This window comes from Panthera tigris, chromosome B4 (assembly GCF_018350195.1).
Source record: "Panthera tigris isolate Pti1 chromosome B4, P.tigris_Pti1_mat1.1, whole genome shotgun sequence".
Taxonomy (NCBI): Eukaryota; Metazoa; Chordata; class Mammalia; order Carnivora; family Felidae; genus Panthera; species Panthera tigris.
Window position 1 is genome coordinate 119,543,527 of NC_056666.1, and position 13,422 is coordinate 119,556,948.

General features: G+C 34.2%; 1 protein-coding gene across 2 annotated transcripts in view; it reads right to left on the reverse strand.

Moving 5' to 3' along the window:
- UHRF1BP1L (UHRF1 binding protein 1 like) overlaps positions 1–13,422 on the reverse strand; it is a 111,850-nt gene that overhangs the window by 44,265 nt on the left and 54,163 nt on the right. For both annotated transcript variants that reach the window (XM_042993001.1, XM_042993003.1), the window contains 3 exons: positions 12,467–12,637; positions 7,593–7,773; positions 5,515–5,598 (listed from right to left, as the gene is read on the reverse strand). In XM_042993001.1, the coding sequence (XP_042848935.1) occupies positions 5,515–5,598; positions 7,593–7,773; positions 12,467–12,637 (436 nt within the window). The remainder of the gene's footprint in view (positions 1–5,514; positions 5,599–7,592; positions 7,774–12,466; positions 12,638–13,422) is intronic.

The following is a 13,422-nucleotide window of genomic DNA, read 5'->3' on the forward strand; positions in this document are numbered from 1 at the left end:
TACGCAAAATGAGAACAGACTTAGGAAACTCAGTGACTCGATCAAACATAATATTATAGAAGAGAGAGAGAATGGGGCAGAAAATTTATTTGAAGAAATAAAAGCTAAAAATTTCTCTAATCTAGGAAAGGAAACAGATATCCAGATCCAGCAGGCAAAGAGAACTCTCAAAATCAACAAAAGAGATCCACATCAAGACATATTTTAATTAAACTGACAAAATATAGTGATAAAGAAAAAAATTTTAAAGCAGCAAGACACAAGGAAACAGTAACTTACAAGGGAACACCTATAAGGCTACCAGGAGATTTTTCAGCAGAGGCTTTCCAAGCAAGATGTCAGTGGTATGATACATTGAAAGTGCTGAATTGGAAAAAATCTGCTGAGAATACTCTTAACTAAAGGAGCTCATGACCACTAAACCAGCCCGGCAAGAAATATTAAAGGAGACACACTGAATGGAGAGGAAAAACCAAAAGTGACAGTATGAAGGTAGAAAACACAAAAAAAGCAAAAATGAATGTTTTTGTAAAAAATTAGTCAAGGAACTCACAAAATAAAAGATTGTAAAATATAAAAACATATATGTAAAGCATGGGGAGGAGAGGAGTAAGAATGGGATCAAATCTAAATGACCAAATTAATATAGATTGCTATCTGCAAAAGAGGTTATATACAAAACTAATGGTAACCATATCATAAACCAATAATAAATATACAAAGAAAAAATAAAGAAATGCAAACATATCACTAAAGAAAATCAGGAAACCATGAAAGAGAAACAAAAAAAGATAGGAGAAAATCATCACAAATGACCACAAAAAAATAAAATGACAATGAATACACATCTGTAAATAATTACTTTGAATGTAAATGCACTAAACACTTCCATCAAAAGTCACAGGGTGACAGAATGCACAAAAAGAACAAGATACATCTATATGCTGCCATCAAGAGACTCATCTTACACCTAAGGACACCAGCAGATTCAAAGTGAAGAGATGGAAAAACACCTATCATGCAAATGGATGTCAAAAAAAGCCAGAGGAGCAATACTTATATGACACAAATCAGAGTTTAACAAGAGACAAAGAAGGACACTATACAATCAAAAAGGGGACAATCCAACAAGAAGATATAACAATTATAAATATGTATGCTGCCAACACAGTAGCACCCAAATACATAAAACAGTTAATTACAAAAATAAAGGAACTAATTGATAGTAATACAATAATACTAGGGGACTTTAACACCCCACTTACACATCAATGGACAGATCAAGTAAACAGAAAATCAATGAGAAATAATGGCTTTGAATGACAAACTGGAACAGAGGGATTTAATAGATATATTCAGAAAATTCCATCCTAAAACAGCAGAATACACATTCTTTTCAAGTACACATGAAATACTGTCCAAAATAGATCTCAATGAATTCAAGAAGACTGAAGTCATACCATGAATCTTTTCTGACCACAAGGTTATGAAACTAGATGTCAACCACAAGAAAAAATCTGGAAAGAGCATAAAAATATGGAGGTTAAAGAACATGCTACTGAACAATGAATGGGTCAACCAGAAAATAAAAGAAGAAATTAAAAAGTACATGGAAGCAAATGAAAATGAAAATACAACAGCCCAAAACCTTTGGGATGCAGCAAAAGCAGTTCTAAAAAGGGAAGTTTATTGCCAAATAGATCATTCTCAAGAAGCAACAAAAATCTCAAATAGGCAACCTAACCTTACACCTAAAGGAGCTAGGAAAAAGAAGAAAAAACAAAACCCCAACCAGTAGAAGGAAGGACATAATAACGATTAGAGCAGAAATAAGTGATACAGAAAAACAAAGGAATGAACAAACAACAAAACCACAAAAGAACAGATCAATAAAACCAGGAGTTACTTCTTTAGAAAAAAATCAATAGAATTGACAAATTTCTAGCCAGACTTATCAAGAAAAAAACAAGACTCAAATAAATAAAATCACAAATGAAAGAGTAGAAATAACCAACACCACAGAAATACAAATATAAGAGAATATTATGAAACACTACATGCCAACAAATTGTGGACAACCTAAAAGAAATGGATAAATTCCTAGAAACATATAAACTAATAAAACTCAAGCAGGAAGAAATAGAAAATTTGGAAGCAGCAAAGAAATTGAATCAGTAATCAAAAAACTCCCAACAAACAAAAGTCCAGGACAAGATGGCTTCACAGGTGAATTCTAACCAACATTAAAATAGAGTTAATACCTATTCTTCCCAAACTATTCCCAAAAATAGAAAAGAAAGGAAAGTTCCAAATTCATTCTACGAGGCCAGCATTACCTTGATAACAAAACCAGATAAAGATACCAGTGAAAAAGAGAACTACAAACCAATATCCCTGATGAACACAGATGTAAAAATCCTCAACCATATACTAGCAAACTGAATTCAACAATACATTAGAAAAACCATTCAGCACAATAAAGTAGGGACTTATTCCTGGGTTGCAAGGGTGGTTCAATATTTGCAAATCAATCAATGTGAAATATCACATCAATAAGAAAAAGGATAAAAACTATATGATCATTTCAATAGATGCAGAAAAAGCATTAGACACAGTACAACATCCATTCATTATAAAAAAGCCCTCATCAAAGTAGGTTTGGGGGAACATACCTCAACATAATGAACATATATGAAACACCCACAGCAAACATTTTTAATGGGGAAAGGTCAGGAACAAAACAAGGATGTCAACTCTCACCATGTTTATTCAATATAGTACTGGAAGTATTAGCCATGCATCAGACAACAAAAAGAAATAAAGAGCATCCAAATATGTAAGGAAGATGTAAAACTTCCATTATTTGCAGAGGACATGATAATATATACAGAAAACCCAAAAGACTCCAGCAAACTCTGCTGTAACTGATAAACGAATTCAATAAAGTTTCAGGATAAAAAAGTCAATGTACAGAAATCTCTTGTATTTCTATACACCAATAATGAATAGCAGAAAAAAAAGTCAAAGAATCAATCCCATTTACAACTGCACTAAAAACCATAAGATCCCTAGGAATAAACTTAACCAAAGAGGTGAAGGACCTATACTCTGAAAACTATAAAACAATGATGAAAGAAATGGAAGATGACACAAAGAAATGGAAATACATTTCATGTTCATAGATTAGAAGAACAAATACTGTTAAAATGTCTATACTACCCAAAGCAATCTACACATTTAATACAATCCCTATCAAAAATACCAACAGTATTTTTCCCAGAACTAGAACAATCTTAAAATTTGTAGGGGACTACAAGAGACCTCGAATAGCCAAAGCAATCTTGAAAAAGCAAAGCAAAGCTGGAGAGATCACAACTCTGGACTTCCAAGTTATATTACAAAGCTGTGGTAATCAAAACAGTATGATACCAGCACAAATGGATGCACAGATATATGCAACAGAATAGAAAACCGTCAGTTTTGAATCCCAGCTGCACGCCAAAGGAAAAACACAAGAGAGTTTTGACACAGGGCTAACTGACTTCCCTCTCTACTTTGTGAGGGCTGCCTAAATAGCAGGGGTTGAGATCCCCAGTCCGGGAATGAGAGATTGGGTGGCTTCATTTTCCCCCAAAACACCAACACGGTGGGAATTCAGAGAGCAACACAGCAGTCCCCGGGGGAGCAGGGACCCACCTACACGAACACCTTCCCACCCTGTGCCTGGCAACTGCTTATCTTCTGGGGCAGGGCTGACTCTGAGCCAAGGTAGCCACAGCTGGCCTCTCCTCCAGACCATCACAGCCACCATCTCCCAGGCACCAACAGACAACTCTTTTTTTTCTTTTGGAATCAGGATCATAGTTTCTGATTTCTTTTTTTTTTGTCATTTCCTTTTATCTTTTTTTTTTTTAATTAGGCTTTTTTATTCTTTTCTTTCTTTTCTCTTCTACTTTCTTTTCTTCTTTCTTTCTTTTTTGTTGGAATCAGCTTAATAGTTTTTTGATTGTTTGTGGGGTTTTTTTGTTACCTTTCCTTTTCTCTTTTTATGGAATCAGGTTTTGCCCAACCTCTTTTTTCCCAGGTTACTTCAACAAACAAATCAAAGCACACCTAGTTAAAGGTCTAAACGCCCCAACACTGCAAGCAAAGAGCTCTGCAAAGAAATGACCAGTGGGAAAGAGCTGCCAAAACACAACAGCGAAGTACACACAGCATATACCTGAAACACAATCTGGAGTACCAGGCCCAGGACAGTGTATGACCCCTTTTTAATATAGTAGTGCTCAGCTGCAGGAATCATAACAAGCTTTTACAACATGCAAAGATAGAAACTTAGCTCAAATGACACAATGGAGGAATTCTCCCCAAAAGAAAGGTCAAGAAGAAATCACAGCCTGGGGATTTGCTTAAAACAGATATAAACAACGTACCTGAACAAGAATTTAGAACAAGTCATAAGACAACTAGCTGGGCTTTAAAAAAGCATAGAAGTCCCAGAGAAACCCCTGCTGCAGAGATCAAAGACCTAAGAACTAGTCATGATGAATTAAGAAATACTATAACTGAGATGCAAAATAAACTAGACAGTGACAGCAAGGACTGAAGAAGCAGAGGAGAGAATAGGCAAAGTAGAAGATAAAATTAGGAAAACAATGAAGCTGAAAAAAAGAGGGAAATTACTAGACACAAGGGGAGACTTAGAAAACTAAGTGTTTCCACGAAGCAAAACAAAATCTATACCATATGAGTGCCAGAAGAAGAGTGAGAGAAAGGGACAGAAGCTTTATATGAACAAATTATAGCTGAGAACTTCCCTAATCTGGGGAAAGAAAGGTATCCAAGTCTAAGAGGCATACAGAACTCCCTTCAAAATCAACAAAAACAGGTCAACACCATGACATACCATAGTGAAATTTGCAAAATACAAGGATAAAGCCAAGATACGGTAGCAGCCCAAGTATCCATCGATTGATGAATAAATAAAGGAACATGTAGTATCAATCTATAATGGAATATTATCAGCCATAAAAGAGAAAGAAATATTGTCATTTGCAAGGATATGGATGGAGCTAGAAAGTATAATGCTAAGCAAAATAAGTCAGTCAGAGAAAGACAAATACCATATGGTTTCACTCATGTGAAATTTAAGAAAGAAAACAAAGGAGCAAAGGGGGGAAAAAAGAGCTAAATTAAGAAACAGACTCAATTATAGAGAACAAACTGATGAGAGAGGGGGTGGATGGTGGTTGCATGAAATAAGTGATGGGGATTAAGGAGTGTACTTGTCCTAAGTACCAAGTAATATATGCAGCTGTTAAATCACTATATTGTACACCTGAAACTAATATGACACTGTATGTTACCTATTAAAATAATAAAAAATAAACATAAATTAAAATAAATACAAAATAAAATGAATTAAAAAATAATAAATACAAAAAGAAATGAGATAAATTGACTATATAACTTTAAGGCAAGATTTATGTCTGTTAAAGAAATTGTTATACATACCTGCTTTGTGATAAGGATAATAATCTATAGTTAGCTGTGTAAAAGACAGTTGCATAGCCCCTCCAGTAATACGTCTGTTTGACTCTGGGAAAATAAAAAATTTGGCATTGAGAGAAAGAGAAAGAAACATTAGCAAATATCAGAAACACTTCATGCATTGTACTTGCAGTCTAAGCAATGATTGTCTCTCTATTGTCATGAACAATATACATTAAGGAATTCAGGAAATGCAATGCAATCTAATTAGTATTACTGAGCCCCTATCATTTGCATTGTACAAAGCTAGAAGATGAGGGTACAAAAAGAGTAGAACTTTTATACTTATAGCTCTAACCATATGCCAAATATTGTTTTGTTTTAAATACTTTAGTTATACTTATTGATTTGCTCTTCCTCACAACCCTGAGATAAATACTATTATTATTATTATTATTATTATTTTCTAGACAAGTAAATTGAGACACAAACAGGTTAATTAAATAGACCAAGGTCTTACCAGGCAATAAACACAGAGCTTATTTTGAACCTAAGAAATGTTAACCACTATACTATATCATCTTGTCTTTTATTGAAGAAGAACTTGAGTCTACTAGATTAGGTAGTTGTTCAAAGTCACATAGCTGTATTAAGATTAGAAGCAGATCACAACTCAGTGTAACTCCAACATAAAAGTCAAATTTTAACACAGCATGGATAAATCAACTGCAAGTACAGAAAATACAAATTAAGATACAACCAGGTATGAATGAACATGATTCATTTCAGACCTTTCTGGATTTTAGAACAAATCTGTACCATGAAGGAAATACTTTGGTGGAGTAGTTTTCCCCTTAAAAAACATAATTCAGCTTATTCTATGAGGGAGTATAAAGAGTGAGAAATGTAAAAAAAAAAAAAAAAAAAAAAAAAAAAAGACTTGGAAGACACTTGTCTCTATTCTTTTGCTGATTACTTAACCTTGACCCCCTCATTTTGTTATGTTGGTTTATTTTAACTTTTCATTTTCCTGTCAAATCAGTAAAGAAGATACCAACTTTAAGACAAATGACACAAAGGTAGACAAAAGAAAAGACAACAAATCCCTCTCTAAACTCCAAATCTTCCTCATCTTTTCCATTCCACCCTTTTATCTGGTCACTGGTACCTGGCTGCCTTATCTGATGAAGGCAGAGTAACTTCTGCTAAATATCCAAGGTCAGTCTCAGCTTTAAAAATACAGAGTAACAATTTTCACAGATGTAGACTGTGATTCAGGTCTGAGGTACAGAGGTCAGATATAGATATCTCTGTTTTAAAGAGATCCTCAAGCTCACCAAAGTTTGAGAACCACTGTCCTAGAAGTAGGACCACTCGCTAAACCCTTCCAACACTTATGGGCCAGGGACACTCTCCAACAGAGAGAAAGAAATGCAAGTACCTAGATTACAGAACCACAGATTTTCAAAGTGACCAAGAAGAGCTTCCTATTTCTCCATTACCTGTGTCTACTAAATTAAGAAAAGTAAGAGAAACAAAAGTGAAAAGTAAAGAAAACAAACTTAACTAACTGGAATTTGGCTTCCTAACCAAATTTTGGAGCATTACTGGAGAAGAGACGCAAGAAATGTTAAACAGCCACATAGTTATGTTTACATGCAAATGGGGTCAGAAAAATGCAGATAGACCACCATGTGGAAACATATGTGCAAATAATTATGAATTGAGTATGGACTAAAATTTAATGTATACATAATTTCAAAATTATTAAAAAGTTAATTCAAAGGCAAGTCTAAGATTTCATCATCCTCTAAGGATGTCATCTATTCAGTCCTTGATTTTTTTAAACTTAATTTTACTGTTAGCATCTGTAGCTAATAATTAATTGTGCTGAAATACTAACTACTAAAGCCAAAAAATTTCATACCAATATATATTGCTTAAAAGTACAACTTTCATCTATGCATCTCATATGAATGATAAAATTATGACCAGTCATTGTACAAGACATATTATATATTACAAATGATAAACAATCCAGTTTCGTAGGAAATCCTAAAACAAAAAAATCAAAGTAGTTTGAAATAAGCAGCTTTTATTACCTTTTTCTTTAGCATGAATGTCATCACATATGTGTAGATCTAGATGAGAAATCACTAAATGATGAGACGTTTCTTTAACATCAAAGTCATTGAATAGTTTCACAATTGCATCATTTAGATCAGGAGCATTTGAAGTCTGTGGTGTCTTCACTTGTTGGGTAGATGGGGCTACTGCCGAGCTCTAAAAGATTCAAAACTGCCTTATCACTACAAGTTAAATATTTGAATTTCCACAAACAAGAAAACTTAATATCTTTAGTAGTAAAGTCATGAAAAATAAGCTAATATATCTCTATTCATGACTCAATTCCCCCCCCAAATATTTTCTGAATTATATGGGAATAAAATTAAATCTAAAAATTGGAAAACTATACACATTTGAATATGAAACCAATGTTTAAAATACTTGAATAATTATATCTATATATTTATAGCCCTTATTTTAGAAAATATATTTATTAACTATTAAAGCCAGCTTATTTAAATAGTATTAGCTCCACATATTAAAAAAGAAACAAACGTGAGCATTGTATATATCAGTTGTATACACTATTATATATCCTGTAGAAATAAATCACTTCTTTGCAAAAGTGCTTGTGATATCGTGTAGTACTGTAAGTGCCCTGATACCTCTCCAAAGTGATGTGGCATGTCCTTTGAACTTGGAAGAAGCCAGAAAGTGGAAGAGATTTATAAGAGACTGTGAGTTCAAGTTCTTTTCTCCCCAAAGTGAAAAAGTATAGAATAATGCTGAAGTGTAAAGACTTATGTGAACCTAATAGCCTAAAATGATTCTATATAAGTATACTGTAAGATCATCTTATCTATAAGCTACAAAACTGTACATGAAAATTTGGTAATAACAAAATGAAGACCAAATTTTTCATCAAGAAATATTAAAAAGTTTCTAATTAAGAACAATTCACTAATAAAAGTGTAGTTAGTTATGTATGAAAAATTAAAGTACATTTTGTATGTATACATATTTATACATTATCTATTAAGAACTACCTGTAAATGAATTTCAAAGTATACGCAGTTAAATGAGAATCTTTCAAAGAAAATGATTGGGACCCACAGTAATTAAAGAAAAGGAAAGATGAAATATAATTGTGAAGCCTTAAATTCTAGGGGGCTTAAGAAAAATTCTTTCACTAATTAACTGTCAAACTAATTTCCATAAGAAAAATCACTTATGTTCTTCTACTTTCACAGCCTTAACAGACTACTATTTATGTCTACAATTGTACTATTTTGAAGAAAAACATTACCCTGTATTTAACCATGTTTTTTTATGTTCTTCACCAACATAAATACTGATATACACAAAACATAAACATTAATCTCCATAGAAACCTTTCTCTTAATGTTGTGGTAGATTCAGTTTTTACATGCTGTTTGGGGCCGGGGGGTGAGTGGGCATTATAAACTCTTTTGCCTAATGAATAATCTTAACATTTCCTGGTTTCCTGTGTATTCTTCCCTTTTAGAGAAGAAAAGGATGAAGCTAATCAAGTATTTATGATAGAAGATGGCTGTCAAGTTGTCAGGCTGAGCAAAGGAACACTGTCAACTACTTTGCTCTCTAATCCACTCTCTTAGTCTTCAAATAATCAGGGCATTCTGTATGATACCTAAAGTAGTTAATGTGACAATGACCACCCAAGAAAGAAACTTGACAGTAATGAGAATGGTTAAGTAACTTTACCATGAAATATTAGGGAGCAACCAAAAATAAAAATTAAAGACTAACAACATGGAAGAAAATTGTATATATCCACTTACTACACACTTGCTAAAACTAAGAAAAATGCAGGTGCTGAGGCAAAAAAAACCTTTAAGGAAATACTTCAAAATGCTAACACTGGTTTTATTATGGTGATCGGATTACAGAACTTTGTCCTTTTTCTAGCTTCCTAATCTGTGATAATCTATACAAATATATCCACATGTTGTATAAGTAAGACCCACAGTAACATCAAAACTTTGTCTATTAGCCTTTAATTTCAATTACCATCTCTGTTATTGACACCCTAAACTACATAAATCTTCATTGCAAACTTTGACAGACTAGTGTTCATGATGGTAACACTTAAAATATTACTTCCTGTACTTCATTACGTTCTTTCAATTTCAAAATGGAACTCATTATTACCTTTTTTTAGCCTTATCTCCCTTAATCAAACCTGCTTCCTTCTTCTGCATTCCCTTTACTGGCTAATGGAACTACAAATTATCATTTGAAAATCCTCAATTTTGCTCTTCATCCTCAACTGATGAAACACTCAGATATCTCTCCCCAACTTGGTTTGTAGATTTCTTCTTTCAAACCATTACCAGAGGTTCAAGTTCACCCCTTCTTTAGACTGGTAATCTTTCTCTTCTTCAGTCAATCCACTATAATACCACCAAGCATTATTTGATTGTCCTTTTGTACTTAAAAACTTCCAGTGACTTCCATATGCCTACAGGAAAAAGTCCAAATTCTTCAACATATAATGAATGCCCTTTACATCTAGTCACCACATACTTCTGCCTGAACTCAGGCTACCGGCCCAAAAAATTACTGTGTTACAGTTCAGTGTTATGTTCACTAAACTTAAAATTAGGTTCTCCCAGAGAAATGAAGATATCTCACTGGATAAATATTACTTATTGGTAGAATGATAAAAGGGTCACCATCAACTCCTTATTTATTTCTTTTTATGACTAAGAAAACTATTCATATAAATAGGTAGATTGCAATGAAAATGAGTTTTACTTTAGCAATATGGCATGATTCTTTGAACTCCTTCAAGTTACATGCCAGGATTCATGAAATGATCTTTAAAAAATTATTTTTAATAATCTAATAGCTAACATTTATAGATCCTACTTCAAATGTGTTGAAAGCAAAGAAGTGGGAGTGGAAATCACCTGACTTGTTACTTTGTTATTCATTAGTCATTCACTTCCAACATGAGTAACAATAATTCAAATTACCTCTGTCCTGTCACCCCAAACTTTTTAAGTTTTTCCTTAAACTGGACAAATCCATCATAGTAAGAATGAGTAAGAAGTAAGAAGGTGGCCTTTCGTTTGTCAAACAAGGTAAGAGTAGTTTGGGAAAGGGAGAAGGAATCCAATGTTTTAACATAAGCAGCAGATAAAGTTTAAGAAAGCAGGTAAGTTTCTCCAGCAGACAAAGTTTAAGAAAGAACACAATACATCAAAGTGGAATATGTAGAAGCCAATTTCCTCAAAACCTGGACAGGTGTGTATCAGAGAGGCATGTGTACATAACTCTCAAAAACACTGCTCTAGTAACACCAAACTCCTTATTTTTATCAGGAAACACCATTCAAGACACTTTGGCAGATTCTATTCCCTCATCTGAAAGATCCTTTCCCTCACCTGTGAACTTCTAATTTTTAAGACTTAATTTCATTATCCTCCTTGTGAAGCCTTTCCAAACTATGCAAACAGTTGACTAAAACTTCTCTATGCCTCTATGGTTCCTTCACTCCAGCATTTAAGCTGCACTGCAATGACTTATTTTATACTTGACTTCCTGTTATACCTTATATCCTGAGTTCCTTGAGGACAGGGTCAGACAATATTCATTTTTACATTCACAGTGTCTTATGACATAGCAGGTAGACAGTAAATAATGCCAATTTGATAGTCATAGGTGTATGCCATTTCCATGTACCAAGTGAGATCACCAACAAGCTATTTCTTTAGAAATAGCTTCAAAGAAATAGGGTTTCACAATATCCCTTGTTTTTGTTAAGAATAGATACAACACTACAGTTTTGTGTTCAATTTCAGCATTTCCACAGGGTTTTACACTTGCTGCCCTGTTCTCGCATTTCTCCCTTCACTATACCCAGGTTTTCCTGTCTGCCCTTTATTTTTTTTTTTTTTTAATGTTTATTTATTTTTGACAGAGAAGACAGAGCATGAGTGTGGGAGGGTCAGAGAGAGAGGGAGACACAGAATCTGAAGCAGGCTCCTGGCACTAAGCTGTCTGCACAGAGCCCGATGCAGGGCTGGAACTCATGGACGGCAAGATCGTTACCTGAGCTGAAGTCAGTTGCTCAAAGACTGAGCCACCCAGGCGCCCCTGCCTTTACTTTAGTAATTAAGTTGTATTTAACTTCCTGAAAAGAGGTGTTTATAATATCAAATAGTTTTATGTCATCATTAATTCTAGTGCCTAATACAGAGCTCCAAACAAAATAAGCACCCTATATATAGAAACACATATATGCTTTCATAGAGATACCATGTGTAGAAATTATACAGTAAGATATCTAAATTTTTTAATGTTTTATTTATTTTTGACAGAGAGAGAGAGAGACAGACCATGAGCGGGGGAGGGCCAGAGAGAGAGGGAGACACAGAATCCGAAGCAGGCTCCAGGCTCTGAGCCGTCAGCACAGAGCCCGATGCGGGACTCGAACTCACAGACCGTGAGATCATGACCTGAGCCGAAGTTGGACGCTCAACCGACTGAGCCATCCAGGAGCCCCAATAAGATATCTAGATAAAAGATTCTTGGACTATGGGGCACATGGGTGGTTCAGTCAGTTATGCATCTGACTCTTGATGTCAGCTGAGGATGTGATCTCAAGGTCCATGAGTTCAAGCCCCCTGTCAGGTTCTGCACTGACAGCACAGAGCCTGCTTGAAATTCTCTCTCTCCCTCTCTCACCATCCCTCTCTTCCTCCTCCCTCCCTCTCTCTTTCAAAATAAATAAATAAATAATAAACTTAAAAAAAAAAAAAAGATTCTCATACTCAAAGTCTTACAATCTACTTCATATAAACAACTAACCATTTTGATTTCTAAACCATTTACAGGTCAAGTTTTTTTCCTCTTAAGAGCTTACCTGCGTAGGTTCAGGAGCCATACTCTTCCTTTGTTCGGTTGATTTTTCTATTGCTTCACTAAGAGATTTTGCATATTGTACCATAGCCTTCAACTGGGAATCAGTTAAAACCCATAATAAGTCATCCAATATTAGAACTAATTTTGTTGCAATAACATTGCAGTCCTTTAACTGTAAGAAAAAAATCATTCATAAAATTAAGCCAAGACATAAAACTTACAAATGCACAATGTTTTAAAAAATGCTTAAAATGTTTGAATGAAGTTAAATATGGATCCTTCCTTCATTGACCAAATATTTACTGCGTTCCTGTACTATAGAACAAATACCTCCTTGTACTGGACATAGAGTGGTAAAAAAGACTGACAAATTCCTATACCTTAACAGGTGCATATTATGCAAGTACAAGTACTTATATAATTTAATTTTTCATTTATAGCTAATAAGTCATATAATTACCTCCAATAATTGTGCTAATTCTAGTACAGAAAGGATTAAAATTAAACATGAAATGCTATGTTAACCACATTTCACATTTCAATTTTTTTTTTTAATGTTTTATTTATTCTTGACAGAAAGAGAGACAGAGCATGAATGAGGGAGGGGCACAGCGAGAGAGGGAGACACAGAATCTGAAGCAGACTCCAGGCTCTGAGCTGTCAGCACAGAGTCCAACGTGGGGCTCGAACTCACGAGCCGTGAGATCATGATCCAAGCTGAAGTTGGACGCTCAACCAACTGAGCCACCCAGGTGCCCCCACATTTCACATTTCAGAATACTGTAGTAAGCACTGTACTCTGAAATTTTTTTTGAACTTAATTTAGAATATTTATTTGTGTCTAATGATACAAAACATTTAGTTGAGAATTTAACTGAGCCATGTTTTAAAAAGTCATGACTCCTTCATTAAATTTCATCACAATCTATAGAGAACTCTCAACTTCTGATATCTTGA